Here is a 27,803-nt window from a genome sequence, read left to right on the forward strand (position 1 = left end):
AGTTGACAAATAAAAAAAAATCCACACAATTTATGGTATGCACTATGATATATATGCATCCATTGTGGTATTACTGAACTAGTTGTGTATTAACTCACATACCTATTTTCTTGTGCTAAGATTGGCTAAAAAATCAGTTTTCAAATAAATATTTTATTAGCGTGCAAATGATCTTTTGAATTATCTTTTATTTAACTGAAATCTTGTATTCTCTGACCATTATTTCTTCTGTACCTTCTATTCTATTTGGTGGCCATGGTTCTACTTTTAGGAGTTTAGCTTTTTTAGATTTCCTTGTATAAATGAGATAATGTGAAATTGTCTTCCTGTGCAGTTTTACTTAGCATAGCATCTCTCCATGTTGTCATAGCAGACTTCCCCTGCGCTATAGTATGGGATTATATCTATACCACATTTCTTTACTACTTGTGTACAAACAGGTGCTTAGGGTGATTCTATATTCTGATTTTTGCAATAATGCTGCAGTGGCCGTGGAGTGCAGATGTCTTTTGATATGTGATGGTTTCATTTCCTTTGGCTATGTGTGTAGAAGTAAAATTGCTGGCTTACAGGATAGAATAGTTCTGTTTAAATAATTTGAATTTGCACATTATTTTCCCGAATAGCTTCAATAATGTCTGTACTGTTTGTGTAAGATCTCTTACCAACATGCCACTCTGCTTACAGCCATTTAACAGCTTTGGTGGTTTTGAACTGCGGTTGGTTTCACTTGTGTTTCCTTGGTGACCAGGGGTGTTAAGTATCTTTTCATACACCTGCTGGGCAGCTCTGTGTCTGCCTTTGAGAAATGTCTTTTGATGTTATCCTGAGTTCATAATGCTTAGTTTATTTTTATGGTTCAGTTTTATTTCTGTCTTTCAGTTTATATGATTTCTGTCAATGAAGTTCATGGATAGTTATGTTCTTTTATTTTATTTTTTTAAGTTTTCCCTTTTTTTTCCTCCCCTCCCCTCCCCTACCCTCCCCTCCCCTTCCCCTAACCTTCCCTTCCCTTCTTTTTACATTCCAAATCACTCCTCACATAGCCCCTCCCCCATTCCCATCTAGCCTTCTGCTCCCTGCTGGGTACCAACCTGCCCTGGCATCTCAGTCACTTAAGGACTAAGCACATCTCCAACTGAGGCAAAAGGCAGCCCAGTTAGGGAAGCAGGATCCACAGGTGGTTAACAGATCCCTTTACTCCATTTGTTCGGGGACCCACATGAAGACCAAACTGCACATCTGCAACATATGTGTGGCCTGGGGGTGGGGGTGGAGGACTAAGTCCAGCCCACATATGCTCTTTGGCTGGTGGTTCAGTCTCTGGGAACCCCCAAGGGTCCAGGTTAGTTGACTCTGTTGGTCTTCCTGTGGAGTCCTTATTCTCTCTGGGTTCCTCAATCTTCCTTTCAACTCTTCTACAAGGCTTCCTGAGCTTCATCTAATGTTTGACTCTGGGTCTCTGCATCTGTTTCAATCAGCTGCTGGGTGGAGCCTCTCAGAGGACAGTTATGCTAGGTTTCTGTCTGCAAGCATAACAGAGTATCATTAATAGTGTAGAGGATTGATTAGTTCTTGCCCACAAGATAGATATCAAGTTGGGCCAGTCACTGGTTGGCCATTCCGTCAGTCTCTATCACATTCACCTACCAATTTTTTTATTTTATACAGTATATAAATTAGTTTTAAACTTCATTTAAATTTTTAGTTGAGATATCTTATCTTTTTAGTCATTTCAGGTGTATTGTCTTTTATCTCAGTGAGCATGATTATCATAGCTGATTTCAAGTCCTTATCTGATAATTATAAATTCTGTGTTCTAAGACTGGAATGTGTTCATTTTTTTCCCATTAGAATAGATTGTACTTTCTGGATTCTATGTATGTCAGTTATTTTTGGATTGTAGTGTTTTTGTTAGTTCGTTTAAAGAGATGGGATGTTATTATTTTTCCCAGGCTGCCTTGAACTTTTAGGTTGAAGTTGCTCTTTCCTCAGCCTTATATGGATCTAGGACTATAGGTACATGGATCTAGGACTATAGGTACATGCCACTGTCCCTGGCTTGGATTGTACACCGAATACAGTTAATACTGTCTTGTATAGATCTGAATTCTTTTCAGTTTTCTTGAGAGGCTTGATGTTTTTGATTTCATTGTCCAACCCTAACCCCTGCTTCTGGTTTTGTATAGTCTTATCTTCCATAAGAGGTAGCTCAAGTCTCTGTTCTCATTTTTCAGACTTTGTGACACTACCTTGTTTTTCCTATATGTACAAAGTTAAGGGCTCAGCAGAAGCTTAGATGATGTTCCTGGGGATTAGGAGATTCCTTTCTTCAGCTGTGCTGTCTTCTGGAGTGCCACTGTAGTAGTATACAGAGCATCAGTAGATTGCTGCTGCCAGCCAGGCTCTCTGCTTATTCTTTCGAACCTGTGGGTAGTGTTTCTGCCCCCCAGTCCCCAGAGTTTGTCTTTATAACCTAGCTTAATTTAAAGTAACTTTCAGGCTTTGGTGTCCCATGTAAGCAAGCTCTTTCATTAGGAGACTGGAAAGGGTGCTAGGACACAGAATGGCAGCCAGTAAGGAAACCTGAAGGTTTAGAAAGACCGTCCTCAAAATAGCATTCGTTTTAGTTAAAGCATGAGTTGTTACCTGGGTGGTGGCAGTCCTTGCTTTTAATCCAGTACCCAGGAGGCAGAGGCAGACTTTGAGTTTAAGGACAGCAGTGGTATACAGAGAGAGTTCCAGGATAGTCAGGGACACACAAAGAAATGCTCTCAAAAAACCAAAACCAACCAACCAACCAAACCAAACCAAGCATGAGTTGTTGAGGAAGAGGTTAGTGGCTGAGAGGCCTCTTAGGCAACTTCAACCAACTTCATGCCACGTCATTGTAATGACTTAAATTCAGACAGCTGCAGTCAAGCTGGAAAGGAAGGAATCTTTTTAGGAACACTGAAGAATTAGAACAGGGTATTAATGGAGGAAAGCAAAGAGACAACTACTGTTTGCTGCCGAGGATGGTAATGATGTCATTAATCTGGGTGAAGTACACAGGTGAAAGATTTAGTTTGAGAAGAATACTAAATTGAATTAGAAACATGTTGCATTCTAAGTGCTTGCTGGTATTACTCAGCAGGAAGCTAGAAAGTTCAAGAGCTTTGGAGAGCAGGGTTAGAGATGGAGATTTAACTGTCTAAGAGAGAAGCCAGACAATCTTCAGAACAGAGCCTTGTGTGTGGTAGAAACCTAAGGGGTAAGTGAAGGAAGAGGACTCAGGACTCCCGAGAGTTAGAGAGAGCATCTCTAGACTGATGTACATTAGAGGCCAAGGGTGAGACTAAGCCAGCAGCCCCTGGGTTTTAGTTGGGAGCTGTTGGAAAATCAGCTGAGGAGAGAGAGGTGGGAGATGAACAGATAGGAAATTATGTTTAAATATGTAGGGGGCATTTTTGCCTCTGATATAAGAAAGCAAGGATAGCCCTGGCTGGGGAAGAGCGAGTCTGCAGGTGGAGTTGGGAATTAAGATACTGTAAAGGAGAAATAAACTTCTGATGTTATGGCATAGAAAATAGTGGGAGACAAATCTTCCCATAGATATCAACTAGAAAAGCCAGGCTTCCCACTCCCTATATTCACTCAGAGTATTTGAGAAGTTACACCAGAGGTTAACCTAGGAAAGAATAAAAACAGGAAAATAAGACTTATTTGGGACTGTTTTACTCCAATGGGTATTTGCTGATTTTTAAAGAATCCCCTGAGCAACTGAGTTGTGCATTTGGCAGTGTTAGAGTTAGAAGACTAGGGATTAGCAGCTAATGTGGGTGGTTTGGTGAGCTACTCCTTTTTGAGATGGAGACCCTGAAGGGACACAGGGTAAGTGATTTGTACACGTATAGTGCCCTACCACAGACTGTTCTTGGTTGAAACAAGTTCAAATTCTACTTGGAACATGAATGACAACTTTATTATAGGTATCCAATTCTTACACAAAAATTCTGTAACTATGTCCTATTCAGAACATGATCAAACAAAATGAAGTAGAAGTGAAGGATTTTACCATGTCCAGAGGAATCTCCAATATTGTAGGGTTTTTAAAAGATTTTATTTTATGTATATGAGTACACTGTCACTGTCTTCACACACATCATAAGGGGGCATCAGATTCACTTACAGATGGTTGTGAGTTACCATGTGGTTGCTGGGAATTGTACTCAGAACCTCTGGAAGAGCAGTCAGTGCTCTTAACCTTGGAGCCATCTCTCCAGCATCAATGTTGTAGTTTTTAGGTCACTTTAGTGTATCCGTGGTTACCTTGTTTGAAGAGATAAAAGGTAAAGCTCAACATTGTTAGCAGAAAAGTTAACATTTTAAAGAGTGGGACAGGTGAGATTGTTCAGTGGGTAGAGACGATTGCTGGAAACCCGATAACCTAGGTCTGATAGTCAGAACCCACATGGCTGAAGGAGAGAACTGACTCTGAATGTTCTTGGACATCCACACAGTGCATGTCACATCTCATCCTTTCCAAAACATAAACAGATAAATGTAAAAAAATAAAATGAAAAAGTGAAAACACTAGTCTTAAAAGTCATTGAAATTAGGATGTTAATGATGGGATAGAGCTAAAGGGAGAATTACTGAAGTGGTAAAAGTCAGAGAAAAGGGGAGGAAACTGAAGAGCTTGACAGAAGTAGAGAGACATTGAGGAAATTAAGATTATAATAGAGCTGGAATAGGCAGAAGTAAGATTTGATAAAGAGCTGATGGAAACCTTTCTCAAACTGATGAAAGTTATTAAGCAACAGAATCAAGAAATTATCTGGACCCCCAGTAGGATGAAAAGAAGCCTGTTCCTTGAATAGGGTAGTAAGTCTGCAGAAACCAAAGGTAAATGTTTCCAAAGTGTCAGAGACAGGAACAGTATGGTTTCAAAAAAAACTGAGTAACAGCTGACTTGTTGCTAGATACAGTGGTTATAAGACAAGGGGATGGCGATGACATCTTAGGCTCTTAATTTACTTGATAGTCTAGGACTCTAAAGCTGCCAAAACCTGCATACAAATAATCTTACACTTGTTCAAAAGACACAACGAGTGGCCATCACACAGGACAACACGGATATGTGAGTTTCTGTCAGCCTTCTTAAGAACCAGTCTTAAAGAAAAGATATTTTCAAACACAAGGCAGCTGGGAATGTAACTCAGTGGTACTGGTGTGACATGTATAAATCCTGAACTTAAGTCCCCAGTACAGGAAAAACCAGCTAGCATGAGAGTACCTGGATAATGTTCTGTTTTCATCCAGACTTCAGATAAAATTGGCAAATTCCTACAGAAAAATAAATTCAGAATACTCTAAGAAAGTTTTAAATTTTAAACTATATGTTGTGAGGGTTTTTTAAATTATATTTTTGTTTTGCTTTAGTACTAACTGCATAGAATGATATTTTAAAGTTTTTTTTCTGAAAGTTTAAAAGATAGGTATTTTTTTTTCTTTCAGTATTTGATAGAATTCACCAATGAAGCCATTTTGTCCTTTGAGTCTTTTTTCTTTCTTTCTTTCTTTTTTTTTTTGGTAGAAGATTTAAAATTATCAACATAGTTTCTTTTGATATTCCTAGATTTACTGTTTCTTTTTGAGTCAGTTTCAGTCATATGTGTCTTTCTAGTAATTTCCCACTTCATGTAAGTTTTCTAATTAGCACCTAGTTATTTAACATATTTTAATAATTCTTTTAATTTCCACAAAGTCTGTAGGGATGCCTCTGTTTTATTCTGTTTTGTGTTTACTCTGTGGGACTAGAATGGACCCTTTCCTAAGTAGCAGGTGGGGTCCCTATCTATACGGAAAACACTCTGCAGGCCAAGAGGATTGAGAGAGGAAATCCCGGGGTTGGGCGAGTCAGTATCAGTGGGTCTGTGCTGTCTTGAGTTAAGCTCAAGGGGTCTGTTTCTGTGTGCTCCCTGGATTTGAGAAGGTCACCCGTTGTGGACCACATGTGGATGTTCCTATAGCTTGCTCATTTGTGGCTCCAAAGGGGATAAAGGGAGGTGGAGTTTAAAGTAAGTAAGTGGAATCAAGTTCTTTTACATGCCTCAGTTTTGGAATGAAATAATTTTTCTTCAGTTTTCTTCTTCAGGATAGACAGTCTTGGCTGGCATATGTGTAGACTTACTAAATTTCTTCTCTTGCTCTTGTTTCAGTTGTATTTCCTAACCTGGAACTTCCATCTAATTCATTTAAAAAGAACTTAACTTTCTCTGCTGATATTCTGTCATTGTCACTATACTTAAATTATGGTTCCTTCTGGTAATTTTTTAATAACTGCTTTGATGTTCTATTTTGGTTAATTATGAACCCAGGATTCTTCAGAGGTGGCTTTTGTTAAATCTGCGATCTTCTCTCTGTCTGGTTTGCTTTCTTGATTCTTTGTTTGCCTTTGACTTTTGTTGAGGGCAGTCTGTTCTCTGCTTCCCCTTTCTTCTCTTGAAGTTGGAAGTGGCTGCTCTTTCTTCTTTCTTTTTTCTCCTTTTGCAGCTTGGCTGAGTTAATTCCATAGAGTCCTTTTCTTCTGAAGTGTGAGTATGCAGATGTTTGCTTTTCTACTTCTCCCCCACCCCACTCCCAAGCTTGCCTGATTTTGTAGTAGTCACCTTGGTCTGCATGTGTTAGTGGCTGCCACCCTTTGTAGGTGGTTCCTCTGAGGCTCTGGAGTACATTTCCAAGTTTGTGTGGTTTGCTGGTGTGTACTGTGTTTTTCTTTTTGCGTTTGTAAGGCTTCCTGCTCCTGTAGTGATGAGCAGCACCTTGTGGCATTTTCCTCTGTCCTTTCTGTTAAGCTCATGTTTATAGTTTCAGTATGCATAGGCTCTAGACTGCAGAAGGTAGCTGACCCCCTTTTTTCTCTCTTTTTGTTTCTTTCTTCCCACCCTTCTACTCTTCCTTCCGTTCCTCCTGCTCTCCTTTCCTTTTTGGTTTTCTAAAAGAGCATCTCACTGTGTTGACTTAGCTGAGCCCAAGCTTCTCTGCCTCAGCCTCCTGAGCATTGCTGCTGACAGCAGGCATGCACCACCATGCCACATCGAGGTTAGCCTTGCAATTCAGGGATCTGCCATCACACTTCTAATTCTTTTAGACCTGGTTTCTTGTGAGGCTGGGCTTGAATTTGTTGTGTGGCTAAGGAGAACCTACCTTAAATTGACTCCTCTGCCTCTTCCTCCTGTATGTTGGGTTATAGGAGGGCACCGCCACATCTAGGAACCAGACTTCGGGACGTGTGGATGCCAGCAAGCACTTTATGCATTGCAACCTCGAAGAAGTTCTTATTGCCGGTGTCATTCCTTTGTTTTCCTGTGTTAAACTTTGGGCTTGCTGCTTTCTAGCTTGCTCTGACCGGTATTGCAAACTTGAGTTAGTCTTGCCGTTGGCTTTACCTGAACCGATCCCGGAATCACTTCTACTTATTGCAGTGCCCTGTGCATGGAATTGACTGTGTTCTCCTCACGGTCTCAGTTTCTTCAGCAGTGCAGCTGCAGCTTTCGGAGTGTGTAGATTTTGCAGGAATTCTGCCCTACAAGAATAGGGAAGAGCTGTGGTGGTAAGAACTCCACCTGAAGTACCACACATCACACACCACATACCTCTACTGTTCTTTTAAGAGCAGTAGACGTGTGTTTTTAGTCAATATCTAGATCTTTACATTGTTTCAATAGTTTTGTATGATTTTATTGTTTTTATTCTGGGGGAATGTTTGCCAAATTCCTTCTTTGACCATTTTGGTTTATTCTTTCTCCATATCTCACTTCTCTGTCACTATCCCCATCTTGTCTTCTCTCATTTTAAACATACTTGATTCAAACTGAACTTCTTTGCATATGCTGTGATATAGGTAGCCTTTGAATTTCTTTGTAAAGTAGCTTAATGCTGCATGTTGATTAACCAGTGTGCTTGTTTCACTCTCCCTCCTTTCCCACCTTATTACTGCATCAGTTTTGCCCTCTTTTACTTTTCCAGGTCTTGGTTCCTGTCAGCTTCTCAGCTCCACAGAGTTCAGCTTGTCATTAAGCTTCTTCTGACCTTGCACCTTTCTTCCCTTCATTGCACGGCTTCATGAATTCATCTGTCCTTGCTGCTCCTGAAGGATGTGGCTAGGCCGAAGTGAGCGAAAAGGCACAAAAATTCAGTCATTTTCAGGCCCTTCAAATGTGTCATTGGTACCCTGTAGGGTCTCACATACTCAGGTTTTGGCCCTAGGTAACCTAGTTTGTCCTTGGTGCTCTCTCACCTCAGTATTTCCTGCCAGTGTGTGTTTGTTGTAATTTGCCTACTGTTTCAGTAGCTGGATTTAATTCAGGTGCTTGAGCCTCTGTTCAGTTGTGCTTTGTGCATTGTGCAGTGTGCTAGGTTTAGAGATTAGAGGGTCTCAAGATATCACTTCATGTGCTCATTTACTTGCTCAAGTGTAGTGTCTTTTCCCCCTTTCCTTGCATGTCTGCCTTTTGATACCATGTGCCATGTTGGCTGTTACTGCCTGTTCCTCCTAGACCAGCTCTTAGACTGCCATGTCCATGGTGAGGGCCCCTTCTAGGTCATTGTTTCTCATCTTGGAATTGTCTTGTTCCTTTAGTTTGTCAAGGCAGTATCTAGGGTTTCTCCAGGGTTCATGAGCTGTCACACAATGTGACAGGGAAGGCAAAGTCACCTGTTTAGTCACCTTTTCTTTAGCAACATGTATACTCAGTTTTTTCTTGCTCCTTTCTAGTGCTTTAGTCCTCATAGGTGAGTTTTTGACTCTAGTTTTCTGGCTTATTCTTGCCAATTTTGTTGACTAAATTCTGTGTTCTCTTCCTACTCTTTTCTGACTTTTAAAAAATGTGACTTCCCTGAATGACCCTGCTCCACTTGCTGTTTTGCTGTTTCTGTTTGTTCACCGATAGACACACTTATCTGGTTCTGTAAAAACTGGAGTTTCTCAAGCCTACATTCTAGGCACCATGGGAGTCACTGAGGTACAGTGATGAACCCAACAAAACGTTTTTGTTTTTCTAAGGTAGAAATGACAGGAATCCAGTTTCTGCAGCAAGGAAAAATACAGATGCTGTTGATACTTGAACTGGGTCTCAGTATTTCACTTGCTTTAACTGGTAGTACCTCTGTTGAATTTTGAATTTCTCACTGCATCATGATTGATATACAGGAACCTGTCTTAGTTTTTTTCCCTATATGGAGATGTTCTAACCATAGCAACTCATATAATAGCATTTAAATGGGGGCTTGCTTATAATTTCAGAGGCACAGTCCACAAAATCATGGTGGGGAGCATGGTGACCTACAGGCAGGTGCTGGAGCTACATCTTGATCAACGGGCAGAGCAAGAGAGAGAGTGGGCCTGGTATGGGCTTCTGAAATCTCAAAGCCTACCTCCAGTAGCATACTTTCTCCAGTTAGTCCACACCTCTTCTTCCTACTAATCCTATCAAAGAATTCTCCTCTCTGGTGAGCAAGCATTCAAATATTCATATATTTGTGAACCTGTGGGGGGGCCATTTTCATTCAAACCACAAGGGAGCCCATTCTTACTTCTGGCTCTTGTTTTTCACTAACAGTTTGTAGCAGCCTCTCACTACTCAGACTCACTACTGGGAACCAAGTCTGATCAAGAATTTTTCTTTGAAAACTTTCCTTTTTTTCTTATTACTTACCTCTGTTAGCTCTTATCCTATGTCTTATTTTGATGTTTCTTTTGTTGTTGTTGTTTTTTTTTGTTGTTATTACATTTTCTACTTCTTTCGTTTTGCATTTATATTGCTGCCCTAACTGATTTATCAAGAGTGATCACTCACACCTTGCCCAGGGCCACATGGCCTATATTGATGCTTCATGGGAATCTTAAGGTTACTTGATTATCCCTTATTTTACTACCTTCTCTGTTGCAGTGGATGGACCCTTGTTATCCATTCTTGAGTATATTGGCTTAGGCGATGTCTCACTATAGATTATGTTTCACTTTTTCTAGTATTAGTTGGATTATTTCACATGGACATGTAGTACCTCAAATAGAGAAGTAATTTTTTTCTAGCACTGGGCCATTCATAACTCCCAGCCCCATCACTAGGAATCTACCCAGTTTCCATGGTTGTTTTAGGTCCTCCTGGTTGACAGGTGAGTCAGCCAAGCTGTAGAGGACCTTGTCAGAGGTGTCTGCTGTCAGTGTCCACTTGTATAGTTCTAGTCCTAGCTCTTCCTGTTGTCCTGACTCATCTGTTTCTCCACGAGGTGCAGGTGCTGGTCTCCATTCCATTCAGTTCTGACTTCTGTGCCAAGAAGATTCTTCTTAAAAGAACTTTAGTCTATTGTCCTCTCTGCTCATTCATGCTTCAGAAACTCCCTAGTGCTTTTGAAAAACCGGGCTTGTTTTCTAGACCTTCCAACTTGTTTTAATTTCCTTGCCACTGCCTTCCTCCATATAGGCAGGACTCTAGCCAAATGGAATTAATGTTGCAAGAATCTGCCTGTTTTTTTGTTTGTATCCTGATTTTTGTTTCCTTTTGCCAGAAGTATGCTTTCTTTACTTCTTAATGTCTTAGTTCTTTCTTAAAAACTCTCCCAAGGTTCTCTTTGATTTCCTGGCTTGGACACACTCTTTCCTTCCCACATATAGTTATCCATACTTTGAAAACCATGATGCTATCACTTCCTCATGTATTTTACTATTACTATATAATTTTTAAAATCTAATGCCCCTTTCTCCTTCATTTTGCTAACTATTATGCATTGTACATATTTGTTAAGATAATGAGAGAAGGAATGCATGTTTGCATTAACTCTTGGGCAGCCTGGATATCTCTCTTCTTTTCCTATCCCTTTTCCATTTCTGTGAGGATATCTCTGTATTTGGGTTAACTCTATCTTACAATCATGTTGTGTAGCACCAAGTGGCCCGTTAACTCTTACATTTCTTGTTCTCTTCTTTAAGTTAATAACAGTTTCAGTTTAAAGAAAACTTTGATCATTTGGTAAGTCTTGTATGAGGGAAATTTGGAATAGAAGAAATGGTTCAAAATGACATCTTGATCCATTTTGTGGAGAAATGTTTGCCTAGTAGGCCTTGATAGTTTGTAAGTACAGATTTTACTCCAGGCCCATGGCCAGTAAATGAGAAGTACAAGTTGTGGTGGTGTGCTCACTGTCCAGGTGGTGGCCAGGGCCTAGCAGTCGGGCCACATACTGTTGGGCTGTTATACCCCCTCCACTACAGCTTTTAGAGTTTCCCATACAATACAGATTTGCCTACTTTTTTATTTTTCTACTTCATTGCCCCATTAGTGGGAACTTTTAGTTGAAGTGCTCCAAAGGAGCAGTGTAGTGTGTCTATAGGGTGTAAACCTTGGATAGCAATGCACTACAGATTGTATAACTACTCAGGAGAATACCACATTGCCTTTGCCATGTCTTAGTACTAAATTTCTAAGGAACAAAGGAAACCACAGGTAACTGCTCTCTAGTCACCAGTTTCTTCTTGATTTTAGCTCGTGACAACTGAGCTGCTCAAGGCAAGAAGAACTCTGAGCTGAGTAGTAGTGGGTCCCTGAATCTGGAGAGAAGAGGCCACCTTGGAACCAATAATGAACCATCCTGACTACAAGCTCAACCTTCGGTCTCCCGGGACCCCCAGAGGTATAGAAAAGAAAATGGAGTTTGCCTTGGCAACTGGAGACTTGAAATACAAATGGACTGGGTGTGGAAGTGGAAGGAGTTCTTTGGACCGAGGGAGACTAATTCTTTTAATGAACTGTTAAATATTATCCCAGTTTATTTATTCTAAAATTAGGTATGTTCTTATGGTTTTAGTTGATTAGTTTGATTATTGTATAGCCATTTTTCCCCTTCAGAAATGTGACAGTCTTTTAGTAATTCCTATTTTTAAAGGTTTGTATCAGAAAATAGCACAGTATGCTAGACCCATTTTTCAGGTTTTGCTCCATGCATATTGCAGTGGTCACTTAGGCCTCACCTGCTTCATTTATGCAGTCTTACATGGTCTTTCCTTTTTGTGGCTGTTTGAAATCATCACTGGAAAGGTTCATTCATTCTTTTTGCTGGCCTTTGGAGGTAATAGAAGCAACAACAAAAGACAGTGATATCGTAACACCTTCGGTTAAAAAAAATAGAGATGTGTAACTGAGGGAGAGTTGATTGCTGCCTCATGTTTCTAGGTGTGTCCTCTGTGGTTGGCCCGAATGCTGTTGGTGCTTCGCCAGGTGACAAAAAGTCAAAGAACAAGCCCATGCGAGGGAAGAAAAAGAGCATATTTGAAACCTACATGTCCAAGGAGGATGTTTCAGAAGGCTTGAAGAGAGGAACACTCATCCAGGTGCTTAAAGCTTACAGTCTGTTTAACCCCTGAAGATATGGAACAGCAGTGGTTTTGTTCATAAACTTTTCCCTCTTCTGTGCTGTGTGCTCTGACATGGTAAAAGGTTTGTACTTCTTAGATCTATAGCATGTGTAGGTGGGAAGTACCACTAGACTCTCAAAGGCAAGCCTTTGGGAGATGACAAGAGAGCCTTTGTAGTTCATGTCAGTGTTGCCTAGGAATGTTATATTAGGAGATATCCATATGAGCCAGGCTGGGGATTGGTCCAATTGAGCAAATAAGAATAAGGAAATGAGCTTTCCAAATGAAGTAGTCAGTATGAGCTGTTAAGACAGAGTAGGTGGTAGGGTTAGTCTGGGTCAGTCATTGAATTGTTCGGTGTGCCTGAAGCTCATAAATACTGAGTGACTGGGAAAAATGGGTAGAGGTGTAGAGGAAACAGTAAACAGGATTTATTGAATGCTTTGTAATTTGTATAATCTGCTCCCAGGCTGCTTATTGATGTGGCTGAACAGATGTTCTTTGAGCATCTATCTTTGAGCCAGGAACACTTCCTGTTCGGAGACTGCTGAAGGGTGAACTTGTGAAACAGTAGGGGATAAGGCAGCTTAGGTTTTTCTCTGGTGTGACATCTAAGGCAGCTAGTAGGTAACAAGGCTAGAGAAGAAAACAGGAGCATGCCTTCTTTGAATTAAAGAGTGTTTCATAATTCTTTGATAGAAATACTACCATGTTGTGCCTGACTCAATTAAAATTATTGAGTGAGGGCTGGGGTTTTCGGTAAAGTGCTTAACACACAAGCATGAGAACTCAAATTTGATCCCTAACACCTATGTAAAAGCTGGAAGAAATGAAGAATCAGAGAAAGGAGATTTCCTGGGACTTGCTAGCTACCTGCCTAACTCTGGGTTTACTGAAAGACTCTGTTTTGAAAAGCCAGGTGGAGAGTTATTGAGTAAAACACTCTCTGTTGACTGCTAGTCTCTCTCTCTCTCAAGATTTATTTATTTCATGTATGTGAGTACACTGTTGCTCTCTTCTGAGACACCAGAATAGGGCATCTGATCCCATTACAGATGGTTGTGAGCCACCATGTGGTTGCTGGGAATTGAACTCAGGACCTCTAGAAGAACAATCAGTGTTCTTAACTGCTGAGCCATCTCTCCAGCCTAACTGCTGACCTCTTTATACCCATGTCTACACATGTTTATACACATGTATAAACACACACACACACACATACACACACACACACACATACACACACACAAACATGCACACACACACACACACACAAACATGTACAATGCTGACTGAGCCCCATCTTCTCTCATTCTGAAGACTCAGATTCGGTTGTGTTTTGGATGGAAGATTCATCCAAACAACAGATATCTGCTTCACTGGTTTTATCATCTTTCTATAGTTACCTGTGTCCATAGTACATGCAGTTGATGTAGACTCTGGGGCACATCACTAATTTTTCACTAATCAGCTGGTGCTTTTGATTTAGGAATACCATTGGAACATACATTTTTTTCTTCTGGATGTCTCTGACAAGTCTCTCCTAAGAGAGAACAAGCATTGTTTGCTTGCTTCTCATGGTTGGCATCCGTGTACTTCACTTTACCTGCAAGTGTCTTTGCGCTCCTTGTTCCTGTGTGAGGCCTTGATGTGCCTTTCTTATTGTTGCCTCCTCCTACCCCTTTCCAGGAACGTCCTATGTTCTGATTATTTTGGACTTCCAGATTTTTCCTCTAAAACCTGTGCTTGCTTGCTCTGGTAGGTTGTGCTGGTAGACCGAACGAATACTTTGGAGGCAAAAGCAGATAGATTTTAGTTTTTTTGAGGCTAGCCTGATCTATATAGTAAGTTTTATAGTGAGACCTTGTCTCACAAGACCAAAATCAAAACCACCACCACCACCATCACATCCTTTGTCATCATCAGCAACAACAACAACAAACCAAAATGAAACTGAGTGTAGGGCTCTGCTAGACTCTGCTCTTGCTGTCCTGGAGCTGGAGTTTTGCAGTCTTGCTTAAACTGCCCATCCCTGAGCAGTCTGTACGTAGATGTTACCCTCACATTTTCTAAGCTGAATTGGGTGTTACTGCCCTCATGAAGTCAGCTTTGTTGTCTACATGTTAAACTCTTACCTTTGTTTGGCTTTTATGTCCCCAGATTTTTATTTTCTTACTACAAAGCCACGCATACTGTGCGCAGTAGTCCAGCTCTGGGGTTTGGCCAGTGCTTACTAAGCTTATGCTGAATAAGTATTTCTTTTGTTGGCTGAATAAAGATGTAGATACTGTCATTTGAAGAAGAGTGAGGGGAACTGCAGTTAGAACATGAGAGAAAACCAGCTTTGTTATAGAAGTACACCATTATGAGACAGGGCTGGAGTGGTGTGCTGCAGTAGTATTAGTTTTTTGCTTCCTTTTAATTTTTGTATTTAAAGTGACTTTTTGCTGGTATTAACACAAAACAAAAGATCTGATCAATACAACAGTTCACATTTCCAGAAATTTGTAAGTGATTCCTCCTGGCCTATGACATCATAAGCCTCCACAGCCAGAGGCTCTTTCCCCCTCTACCCCCCACATGTGAGAACAGTTGTTTTCTGCAGATGGGGTGAGGAATGGGTTCCAGATATGAGGTCACCATGAGAAATATACAACATTGTAAATAAGATTTTCATAGGCAGAGAAACAGAGTGCATTTGCTTTTGGATGAAAACTTTCTGTGTGTAGCTGTCTGGGTAAGGTAAAAAGCTAGACAAAAAGTGATATTTTAATGCCATTGAAGAAAATTAAACATATCAAATATACTTAGAAAGATCTGTCAACTTTTGTGTTCAGATATGTCATAACCTCCCTCTTCCTCATCAAGAGAAAAGTCTTATATTGAGAAATATTAGGGATTGTAAAAATTAGTTGAATAATATAGTACTAGTCAATGCCTTGACAAAAATTTGGGATTTTATTGTTTTGTAGAAAAGAGGAGACCATAGCGACCAAAGAAACCTCTTTTCTGTATTTGTAAATGAATAGCAATAAAGTATAATTCAGTACATGTAGTTTTCTTAATAACCAATTTCTCACATCAGTGTGTCATTACTCTGTGCATAGGAGCAGTGTTAATTAGTTGGTTGTTATGGGAAATGCTGGGAGAGATGAGAGCCTGGAGAGAGGTCCAGGGTAAGTGACATGGGCAAAGAGATGGTCAAATTGATTCTTTCAGAATCCAGATTATGCATTGACTAATAGAAGTCCTAAATGTGCCCCCAGAGCTGCTGGAGGCATGATGTCAGAATTCCTCCTGGAATGGAATATTAGTGAGATGTTGTTTTCACCTCTGAAAAGGCCTATTCTGGGCAGAGGACATGATGGTCTAATCACTTCTAGGGATTTTGATCTTTGTTAAAATTGAGGTCAGGGGACTAGAGATTAGCTCAGTGTTTAGGAGCACTGGCTGCACTTCCAGAGGACCCACATTCAATTCCTAGCACACTATAGTAGCTCACAACAGTTTATAGTTTCAGTCCCAGAGTATCTGTCCTCTTGGCTTCTGAATGCACTGCATGCACATGGTGCACAGAAATACAGGCAGAACACCCACACACATAAAGGAAAAAAAAGCTTGAGGTTAGCTTGGGTGAGTATTAAAGAACCGAACAGTAGAGGTGACCTTATGCTGGAATGCCTAAGAAGAGAGGTGGCATTCAGAGTTATGATACCAGGGACAAAGGGATAACGTCAACTCTGCAGATATTAGGTAACTAATGAACTGAAGAAACATTTCTTGACAGCCTAGTGAATGTTAAGCATTTGGGAATGAGCACTAGAAACGTCACTGGGGTGGTAGGCAAAAATAACTACAATAATGAAAGAAATTGTAGGCTGAATCATTGTTCAGAGAGGAGAAAGACTAGGTAGGAAGAACCACTGCACATCTTATGGTTAAGGAAGGTCTCTGTGAGATTATCCTGTAGGTGAGATCTGAAGGGCAAGAGTGAACAGCCATTTTCAGTTTTGGAACAGTTTATAGGTAAAGAGATCAGGAAGCAGAACAGTAAGGAGAAGAATGGTGTTTTTGAGGATTAAGAAGGAAGCAGCCTTTTGAGAAATAATGGAGCAAAGGTAGAGTTAGGCCAAGTCTTTTAGGGATTTAGACTATATTAGAAACTTGGATTTTGCCAAAGACCAGCCTCAGCTTGGAGAGGAGTTCCTGACAGAATGGGCATTTGAGAGTGGCAGAAAAGACTCAAAGTCAGTCTTGGGGCACAAGTTGGCAGCCTGTGTTCTGCTTGAGACAGCTTTCCCTGGAGATCTCCAGACAGCTCATCCAGATAGCTCAGCTCTGGAAGATCAAGGTCCAGTCTTTTATTTACAAATCAATTCAGTAATTTACTCCAGGTTTCCTTTCCCCTTGATTCTTAGGAGAAGATAGCAAGTGCACCTTTTTTTTTTTTTTAAAGCCTAGCAGAAGAATTCAGAGATCTGCCTGTCTTTTTAATCACAAACAATAAACTTAGCAGGATGGGATCTGATTCTGAGATTACCATTTCTACCAGGCATGCACCTAAATTTTGTCTGTCCCAGGCTAACCTTGAAATCAGGAATCTGCCTGCCTTTGTATCTTTCTGACAAGCTTTGTATTTTCCAACAGTGCAGCTGCCTCTGTTTTTTTTTTTTTTTTTTTAGGTCCGTGAATCCCCTTATAATATTTATTGCGTGTCATCCTTGCACAGGGGCCATGCTAATCTTCCCTGTATCATTCCAATTTTGGTATATGTGCTGCTGAAGCGAGCATGAAAAATTATATTTTTGAACTCATGTTTTCAGAGTTCTTTTCCTTAGCCTTAAAGGCTGTCCTGAAGGTCACAGCGTTTATCATTTTTGCTAAGGACAAAGACATGCCCTTGCCTCCTGGACTGTCTCTGATTGTCAAGGAATCATTAACCTTGGCAGAGAGGACATTCCCTGGAAGGAGGAACACAAAGTTAAATATACAAATAAACCTTATACCTAGCAACTGTGAACACTTCTGGAGACCTGGGCCCTGGCAGCTGTTCCAAGGATGGGAAATCATGTTCCACTGTTCCTTTCACATGACCATGCAGGACTTGGCAGATATTGTGCCCAGAACAATGGCAAGTTACCTAAGGGTATGAAGTAGGCAGCACACAGTTCATTTGATGTTTAAAAAACGTCTCTCTGTCTGTGGTGAGATGAATAGACTTGAATGGAAGCTGGAAGTTCACCTAGAAAACCACCAAAGTCCACGAGATAAGAAAATACTGTGACACGAGAGGAGAGCAAAGGATGCTGCATTGAGGAGGGAACTGCCTGCATGTGGAACCCGAGTGGACATCATGCTAGTGAGACACCATGTTAGTGTGTGTATGTGGAGCCTGAGTGGACCTCATGCTAGTGAGACACCATGTTAGTGTGTGCATGTGGAACTCGAGTGGACATCATGCTAGTGAGACACCATGTTAGTGTGTGCATGGAGAACCTGAGTGGACATCATGCTAGTGAGGCACCATGTTAGTGTGTGCATGGGGAGCCTGAGTGGACCTCATGTTAGTGAGTACAGTGGACAAGGAGGCAAAGGGAGGAATTGGGGCTGATTCCTTAGTATCTGAGTAGATCAGGTGAAGGCCTGATGTTGCTTTTAGTTAAGGTAAGGAAGACAGAATTGAAGATGTGTGGATTTTGGGAGGGTGTAAATATATAAAGGGCTCCTGGTGATGACTATAACACAGAGGCATTGGAGCCTGGATTCTGGAACCAGACTTTCCAGACTTATCACCTCATTTATAACAAAAGAAAATAGTATCTATGTTTTAATATGAGAGTTAAGTTTTTTCATAGCTAGTTTAAATTAGCTAATTTAATTTAAATTAGTTCATTAGCTCTTAAAAGTGCATGGCCCATATTGTACACATATGAGTGGTGTTTGAGATTGTTTTTAATTACTGTCTGGCACATATGTAATTCAGCTGAGGTAGTTGCTGCCCTGTGGAGATAGCTGTCTGCAGTTGTATATATTAATATTATTTTTCAAGAAAATCTGGAAACATATTTTATGTGTGAAATTCCTTAGTTTTAAGTCTTTTCAAACTTATTGTAAGCCAGCTAAAATGTGTTTGTGATTGCCAAGCTAGACTAATATACCATCTGTGTGTTGTTTTTCTGCAGTACCTTTCTGGTCCTGGGTATAGGCGAGGGGAAGACAGATAGTAGGGGTCAGTTGAGAGGTGGGCCTTATTGATCACGTGTAGGAGGAATTGGGGACCAGAGTTCAAAGTTCCTGAAGCTAAGGGATAATGACAGGCAAAAACTACTAGTTGGCCAAGGAAGGGAGTAACCATAGTTGAAGGACAGTGACTGGTAAATTTCTGGACTGTAACATGGAGGTCTTAGTGAAGCTGAAGTAATATTGGGATTCCTTTGGTATGTGGGATGGAAGTACAGTAAACTCCATTAGAAAGAGTGATGCCCGTCTTTCTGTGTTTGTAAGTGATGTGATGGCAGGTTATAAGCAGTGGAGGAGGTAACTGGGATGAGTGGAGACAAAGGTAGCTTGAGTGATTTGGTCATTGATGTGGATTCCAAGTCCCTAAATGTTTATAGGAGCAGGGATAGAAGGGAAGGCAGTGACACTTGAGTCAAAACATCTGTGAATTAATACTATAATCAGGAAGTTAGAAGTCACCTGTACCAAGTCTAGTACAAACTGTGACATGAACTTGAAAAGGGTGTTTGAGAAAGAATATAGGAACAGACTAATTTTAAATCCATTATTGGGAAACAGTCTTCACCATCCTTGAGATGTTGTCTTTGATAGCACCTAAAGGAAGCAATGACATTAGTGTAGGGCTAAGTTCTAATCTGGTAAGAAGTCACAGAAGTATTCAGATTAGGATCCTCATTGGCTAAACTCCAGGCCTGGAAGCATTTGGAAAAAAGGATGTACAGAGAGTTAGGTGAAAGAGAAACACAGGCCATGACCACCTCTGGGTGAGACTGATCCTCTGCTGAGGAGCCTTTGAGCTGGCAGACTGTCTCCTTCTGTTGCCTTCTGTCAGGCTGGGTGGAGATGCTTGTTTCTCCGTGTGATCTGTTCTTTCTAGGTCTGTTTCTGACAGCCAGTTTTCAAGTGAAATTTCCATATGCTAAACTGAAGCAAGGCTTCTGCCCTACCCCCTGTGCTTTAGTCTATTGGGAAGTAGAGAACCAAGAATTAAGAACTTTCTGGTTCTTTTCATATGTTTTAAGTTGAGCCTAGATGCAGACCTGAACAATGTATGTTCCTGGGAGCCCAACCTTGGCTTTTCTCAGTATTCTGCAATTAAAGGCACACTCAAACCAAGAGGCTTTGCTGAACTAAAAGGGAGATGGTAGAAGAATAGGAATTAAAAAAAAAAAAAGCTTAGAAAAGGGTGTCCAGAATCAGAAAATGAAATGCTTAAAAATACTGTTTAAATTCACTGAAGCATTTCCCCTTAAGACTATTATTCCCTGTTGTAGCCTCCTCATCATACATAGTGCCTGTCAAACTAGTGGTCAGGAAATATTTGTGGAATGTATGAATATCTAGAAAAGAAATATGTTTCCCCTTTTCTTCAGGAAGAAACAGTTGCTTTAGAAAGTGAATTAAGAGTACACATGGAGGGACCCATGGCTCCAGCCACATTGGTAGCAGAGGATGGCATAGTCTGGCATTGATAGGAGGAGAAGCCCTTGGTCCTGTGAAGGCTCATTTCCTCAGGATAGGGGAATGCCAGGGTGTTGAGGTGGGAGTGGGTGGGTGGGAGGGGGAGCATCCTCATAGAAGCAGGGGAAGAGGGGGTGGGAGAGGGAGGAACCAGGGAAGGGGAGAACATTTGAAATGTAAATACATAAACTATCCAATTAAAAAAGGAGTGAATTTTCTTCAGCACTCTTAACCAAGAAAGCCTGGGCAGCTTCATCAGCTCTATCTCCTGACCCCTATTTCTGTAACCCAGCAGAATTCTGGCAGGATGGGGACAAGTGCTGCCACCTCTCCTGCTGCACCTCTGCTGCCCCGCCCTCCTTTCCTTTACCCTTGCTCTTCCCTTAGGACTATGCAGACAGTGTGCTTCTGCAACTATAACCTCACAGCATTCCACGTTTTCTTTCTCAAGGACTAAGCTTAGTTATTATACAGTACCTTAGGAGGTCTGTTTGGGGGTTTGACCATAATCAATATCAAATATCAATACAAATGGCTAAGGAGTAGGTGATCATTTGTGATAATCTGATTGTTATGTTAAGATGTGTACCATGGCATGGAAATTTGTAATTTAAACACCTGTGAAAGAAAGAAAATTTTTTCCATTTAATTTTATGCCTTCACCTATCTTGTGAATTATGTGCCTTTGAGTCATTCCTTTTAGTGGGAAATGTTACTTAAACACTTTCTCAAGTTATCCTTTGAGTTCTTCCCTGCACGTGTTCCAGTGGCCATGAGTGCAGCTGGACTCTGGGGGAGGTTATAGCTTCCTGAAAAAGACCCACAGCACTGAGCGACCATTGAGGACTGCCCCCACGTGCACCCCTGTACATAAATAGAAGTGGATCCTGACTTGGTGCTGGAGTCATACGAAGTTGAAGGCAGACTGGGTGGCCTAGCTGTGGGAGCCAGCATTGACATTTGCATTAAGAGCTGTTAGGAACCATCTTGAATTATTAACTCATTCAGCTCTGCAGAGGAGCCAGAGTAAAACATGTACATCCAGTTCCTTGAGGCTAAGTGTCCAGTTAGAAACCAGCTTGAAAAATGGTCCCAGAGACATGACGTTGAGATGAGGTTATGGAACTAAGAGAGCAAAGCAGGCTGCTAGTATGAGGGAACATCCTCTCCAGACAGCCTTTTAGAGTCCAGATTTAAATGTGAAGATGGGTAGTTGTCATGTCCTGCTCTGCACTGAGTGTTGCTACTTCCTGTCTGTGCCTGTCAGAGCAGGGCAGCAGACTCAGCTGCCAGTGTTGGAACCTGGTGTCTCTTGCACCAACCTTAGTCAGTTCTCATACATCTAACATGTTTTCTGAATCAAATAGTTTAAGAACTTTTTTTTATCAGAGAGAACAATATACATAGGAAAATCATAAATATCCAGCTAGTAGATTTTTCATAGATTTTTGTTTTGTTTTGTTTTAAAGGGTGTCTTGAGGATCAATCCAAAGAAGTTTCATGAAGCCTTCATTCCTTCTCCGGTAAGCTTATTAACTTTATAATAAACTTAATGTCATATTGAATATTTTAAATGTGCTCTGAACTTGAAATCATATACTTTGACTAAAAAGCAGAATAGTAAAACAAAATTGAGAATAGGCAAAGATTTGTTTCAAATTTAAATAAATAAGATTTGTTCACCACCCCTTCTGCCAGTCTTAAAATCGAATGCCAAGTGAGAGGGATGGCATTTGTTCTGAGGCTGCAGAAAGCAGCTGGACCTTCGCAGACTACCCGCCAGCTCATGTAATTGGATGCTCTTGGTTTATAGCTTAAAGGGATTTATAGGTTTTTCCACTGATTTAAGTTAATCTTTCCTAAACAAATATGCTATCTACTTTCGTTCTACTGCATGAGCTAATCTGAACATTTGTCCAAAAATAATGTGTAATGCTTTTCTGTCAGTTGCTCACTTCACTTTTGTGCAGGTGATAGGCCTGTGAATAAGGAGCTTTAGTTTTTGTTTTTAGGCTGTTTCTTGTATTCATGACTTGTCTTAAGAGCTTCTCTCTGGTTAAAGTAGCCTTGCACTGATAAGTAGTTAGCAGAAGGTTGTACCTGAAGCTGGGAGAGCAATATTCTTGAATTCCTGGCCTAGCTTTTCCAGGATGTTGTAATGGATAGCTACTTTAAAAATAAAAAACAATGGAAGAGACCATAGGGGTGAACTTCTGCTTATGAACGTACCCTGATCATCTTTTTTCAAGCTTTGCTCAGTTTCTCTTTCCCATCAGAAATCAAGGGCTCATAATTCAAGCCTCACTGTTACATTAGGGAAAAGGCATCTTTGACATTTCACACTGTTTTCTCTAAATCATAGTCTCTTCCTGGGACAAAACATATGCATATTCTGACTTGGAAAGTAATAACTTTGAGTTGCTATTTTACTTAGGGAACAGTTATGTTATGCAGTAGAGTGTGTAGAGTTTGTTTACATGCATGTTAGATTCTAGAGTTTGCTCATACAATGAAGGTGCCATGCAAGAAGGTGCCATGTGTCAATGTGTCATCTAGAATCAGGATTGTCTGTCTCAGTAGGCACTGTGTAACCAGCGTTTCTCACATTAGAAAGGTTGGCATTTTGTTTTTTTTGTTTTTTTTTTTTGGTATCATTCCAGTTGGAGGAGTTTAATTAAGTCAGGAGTCCTTGTGTATGAAAAACAGTGGTTTTTTTTTTTTTTTTTTTTTTTTTAAAGCATGAAAATCTCACTTAATGGAGGAAGGAATTCATTCTACAAGGTATTTGTGAACTGACCAGAGTTCATACCTCTCATTTACTCTGTATGTGGATGTTTGCCTTGCTGGCCAGAAGGAGATGGGGGCTGGTAACAGTTTGGAAACTTTATTATAACTTATATTTTTCCTAAGTGTCCAGTCTTGAGTTCCCTGAAGTTAAATCTCGGCTAGGTTAGCAACTAACAAATGTGAAGCCTAGAGCTAAGGGTCAGTTTCAGATATATAAAAGGTTATAGATCGGGCTGGAGAGCTGGCTCAGGAGTCAAGAGCACATGCTGTTTTTGCAGAGGATACAAGCACCACACCAGGTGCCTCACAAGCCCCTGGAACTCTAGTTCCAAGGAATTTGATTCCCTCTTCTGTCTTTGGTGGATATACATGTATGTGTGTGCACCTTCACATACACATAATAAAAATAGTATTAAAATATATTTTATGACAAATATACCTCTTTGTATACATGTTTGCTTAAGTATAGAGTTCATGTTCCTTGGAGCTTTGGGCTGACTGTTAACCTGCGTTCTTCCCCCTTTCTAACTCTTGTCTTCTCTTGGTCCCTTCACATCTAACCAGGGCTTGAGCATATGCACATGTGGCTATCTTACCCAATAGGTTTGCGTTCTATACCCATGTTTCTTAGCAGTATCATTCTTTATCTTGCATGGAGTACAGAGTGTCACCTAGGTATTTGGGCCTATTTCAAGGGAACATATTTCTTTGCCTTTTAGAATTCCTTGTCAGATGAGGAGGGGTGTGGAGTCTAGTTAGGGTCCTGCAAATTAAATTCATATTTTTTGCTTTATAAATATTGTGTTTGTATGCCTCAGTCAAGTTTGTTAACATTAGGAAGCAAAAGCAAAACATCTGTTTCCGTGGCTTATATTCTTTTTTCTATTTGAAACTTTTCCTGTCATGTTCTATTTAGAAAGTTTCAGATGGATGCAGTATTAGGATTGTTTTTCTATACTATAGAGGTATATTCTTTTATCTAGAACCTAATGGAATAGTGAGTCACATTCTCCCAGAAAGATTAAAGACTACTAAATTCACTCCTCAGAAGACTGGTGGTAAAAGTTGCTCATAAGGGTTCACTTGTAGGTGAATACAGTCTAATTTTGGACATTAGAATAGTACTATGTTCTTGCTTTGGGGCTCTTTTGGTCAGTTTCAATTTTCAGAGGCATTATAGAAAGGAATTGATAGAATTCAGTAACATGAATTTCTGGCTAAGTATAGTTTATGTCCGCATCAATACCAAACTTCTATGACTTGCAAAATGCCTACAGGTAGACTAGGAAGTGGGATGTTGGGGCTTGAATGCTTACTTGTAAGACAGGAAAGCATATGAAAAGGACCATATTTCATATGGTCTGACCATAGGAAATAGAAAGATTTTCTCATGTCTAGTATGAAGAGTTGATAAAATATCATCTGTCACAACTTCAAAATTCTAAGGCTTTTGGAGAGAGGGATTTAAAAAAAAGGAAATTCAATTAGATTAGGTTTATTCTTACTCTAAAAATGTTTATTGAGTGTTATTTGCTATGCGAAAATGTCTACCTAGGTCAGTGGGCAAAGTCTCCATCATCAGGTTTAAAAGAATATTTTGTGTTGAAGGAACTTTACTTGGAATTATTATAATTTCTGTTGGTAGTAAGTAGATTTATTTTTTATGGCAGATTCCAAGTGTATGGGATAAGTTACTTATATCTACCTGCCAGTATATTGGAATTCTTGGCAAAAGTAAAATTCAAAGTGAAAATTAAAACAAATGACTTCTAAGTAAAATAAGATGAATGATAATATTACAATTCCTTTTTATCCTATTTGAGTTGAGATAAAAAAGGAATGGAGGGCTTGTTGTTGTTTCTGCTCTAGATAATATTGGTCAAAGAAGCTCTGGAACATCTGTCTTGTCGTGGGAGGCACACTTTGTCCAATATTCTGGTCCAAAAGGACCCATTATCTCACCAATAGAGAATACTTTGACCATATGACATTCTTATATTGTCTTCTATCATTGTTTATTTTTTGGTTAGATAGTTTTACTTTTATTTTTTATAAAAAATACTCCTTTTATTTTTCTGTGGATGTTCATCATTCACTTCCTTGCTTCTTTCCTCATTCCCCACCCATTTTTAGATATTTCTTCTGCTATTCTTTGTAATGGATAAGGCAAGTAAGTCTTCTATCATCCAAGTGAAGAGCTAAATTTTGTAGCCTTAAAAATCAGTTAAGAGGGATAGTACTGAACAATTCCTAAGTTTAGGATCATTTGTTTTGTTTTTTAAAGACAGGATTTCTCTGTAAAGCCCTGGATGTCCTGGGACTAGCTATGTAGACCAGTCTGGCCTCTCAGAATGCAAGAGATGTGCCTGCCTTTGTCTCTAGAGTGCAGAGATTAAAGGTGCTGCTATCACCTGGCTTAAGTTTAAAATGACAGACTTGGCTGTAGATATAGGCTTCTGAGTGAATTGAAGAGTTGAACAGTGATACAATAACTAGGGGTTGTCTTAGATTCTACTTGTCCTCTCTTCTTGGTTCTTTAAGACAGTACTGTCAAAGTCTAGTCCTCTAATCATTTAATTTCTGGACTGACAAAGTCTGAGTACAGCTGTGTGTTGAGGAGATGCTGCATTGCTGATGTTTGCATGAGAATGGGTTAGGGTGACCTCTGAGCAGCCCTCTTCACTGGATGGTGACTCATAAGAGCATGCTGCTTTAGCTACATTGCAGAAGGCAACAGTTGGTGGTGATGGGTCACACGTGTTGTTCACGTTCTGTTACCAGTCATCTCTGTTTCTCGGAGAAGTTCATCACAAGATTGAACTGCCTTAATTCCTTGTGGTTAATACGGTAGCTGTTCCTAAGGGACAAGGGTGGAGTCAGGTTTGGCAGAGTGTTGGCCATAGCTGCCAGTCATCATTTGACTGGAACTTGAATAGAAAATCTATTTTAAAATATCTCAAGTTTGTTTGTAACTGGGAACTATAAAGTATGCTAAGTGGTTAAAATCTTCCTCCCCCCCCCCCCAGGTTGTGATTTTGGTATGCCAGTTTTAACTAACTAGAATTTTATAGTACCCAAGTTATTTGAATGTGAAATATTAACAGTATAGAGTGTTTCTATTACAAAAAGTGATTTTCCAGATACCTTTGCTCTCAGCTCCTGTAAGGAAAGCCAACATTTAACTTTTGTTTTATTCTCTGAAAAGGAACATGATGACTTGGGATACTAAAGAAGAGTACATGTTTGTTGAGATATTTTCCTCTTGGCCTCGGATCTCAAAAAAATTGTTTTTCCTTGGCTATTCCTTGCACTTAAGTGATTTTATCAAGAAAACTCTGGCACCCATTTGATTTTGAAGTAGATGCCTGGTGAGTTTGCTGGGCATCACACCGTTTCAATGGGACCTTTCTGGCTGTGAGACTGAGGATACCTAAGGTGTCAATGCTTTATGTTCATGGTCTAGAGCTTACCATGCTCTGAAGTCAGGAGATAGGAGGTTTGAAGATACTTTACGAATCTTTATTTTCATTTAAAATTTCATATATGAATACTATATTTAAGTTATTTTCTTCCTCTCGCATTCTTCCAATTCCTCCTGAGTTTCCTCACTACTCAAATGCTTAACCTTATATGTTTATATGTGCATATATACTCAGATGTTTGTAGATATCAATGCATAAATATAACCTGCTGAGTTGATTTGGTGTTGTGTATATGTTTATATTGTTGGGTAACCAATTAAGATGTTCATCAGAGGGGAGGCTGATTCTCTCTCTCTTGCCACTCATGAAGTTGTCCTTTCTGAAGTATGTGATATCTTCATGAATAGGAATTGACCTTCAATTTCTGGGAGGCAGTTTAGGGCAACAGCATTACCATATGTTATTTTGAGATTTGTTTGGACTCTCTTGACCAACAGTTCGAACCCAGGTTTCCTGCTTTCTGGCACTTAGGTTTTAAATGCGATTCCTTATAATTGTATATTTTTTATGTTTACTTAAAATTACATATATGTGTAAATGTTTAGATATGTATCTGTTAAATTAATCTTAAGTTCTTGTTCCTTTCATCTCTCTCTCTGTTTTCTTTGGAGGTTTATCTTTTTTCAACTCCAAAGCTAAAAAGGATCTTTTTCATTTTAGTAATTAGTGTATAATATTAGTTTTTTCTTTATGTGCTTTTCTTTGTTTTTGTTTGCCTTTAGTAGATCTTTTTAAGTATTTGGTAACTTTAGCCTCTGCTAGTCTGTTCTTAGGTATGAATCGGCATTTTTTTTTTTTTTTTTTTTTTAAATCAGAGGAGAGTTCCATTTAGATTTGTTTTAGCTATGGAGTAGTTAAGTTAGTTGACAGATTTAGGGTATAAACACTTTAAGGAAATAAATTTTGGCTCCAGGCCTTGGTAATTTGACTGTTCCTTTATTTCTCCCTTCAACTTAGGATGGTGATCGGGACATTTTTATTGATGGAGTTGTTGCTCGTAATAGAGCCTTAAATGGTGACCTTGTGGTTGTAAAATTGCTTCCTGAGGACCAGTGGAAGGTGAGTTTAAATTTCCTTTTCTAATTATTTTCTTCATAGGGTATTTTGCATTCTACGATGTACTTAGGTTTTTTTTTTTTTTTTTTTTTTTTTTTTTTGTGAGTGTGTGTGTGTGTGTGTGTGTGTGTGTGTATGTGTGTGTTGTGAGTTATGGGCCCCTTAGGCCCCAAGGTTAAACTGAGTTTTGCCTTTGAATAAGGATTTGAAGCATTGCGCTCTCTCTCTCTCTCTCTCTCCATTCTACCTACCTAGTCAGATCCTTGCATTGATTTCTGATATTCTTTTGGATAAGAAAAGTATAGGGTCTTGTCAACTATGAACTAAATTACTAATTTTCTATACCCTATGCTGTGAGAGCTGTGAGATACCACAGAAAT

At 39.8% G+C, this 27,803-nt stretch overlaps 1 protein-coding gene across 3 annotated transcripts in view; it reads left to right on the plus strand.

The window, feature by feature from the left end:
• DIS3L2 (DIS3 like 3'-5' exoribonuclease 2) overlaps positions 1–27,803 on the plus strand; it is a 311,663-nt gene that overhangs the window by 22,531 nt on the left and 261,329 nt on the right. For all 3 annotated transcript variants that reach the window (XM_080933037.1, XM_080933039.1, XM_080933038.1), the window contains exons 2-5: positions 11,529–11,676; positions 12,216–12,373; positions 21,568–21,621; positions 27,325–27,426. In XM_080933037.1, the coding sequence (XP_080789163.1) occupies positions 11,625–11,676; positions 12,216–12,373; positions 21,568–21,621; positions 27,325–27,426 (366 nt within the window). In that variant the 5' untranslated portion in view covers positions 11,529–11,624. The remainder of the gene's footprint in view (positions 1–11,528; positions 11,677–12,215; positions 12,374–21,567; positions 21,622–27,324; positions 27,427–27,803) is intronic.

Source organism: Micromys minutus (genome assembly GCF_963924665.1).
Source record: "Micromys minutus genome assembly, chromosome: 19".
NCBI classification, from domain to species: domain Eukaryota; kingdom Metazoa; phylum Chordata; class Mammalia; order Rodentia; family Muridae; genus Micromys; species Micromys minutus.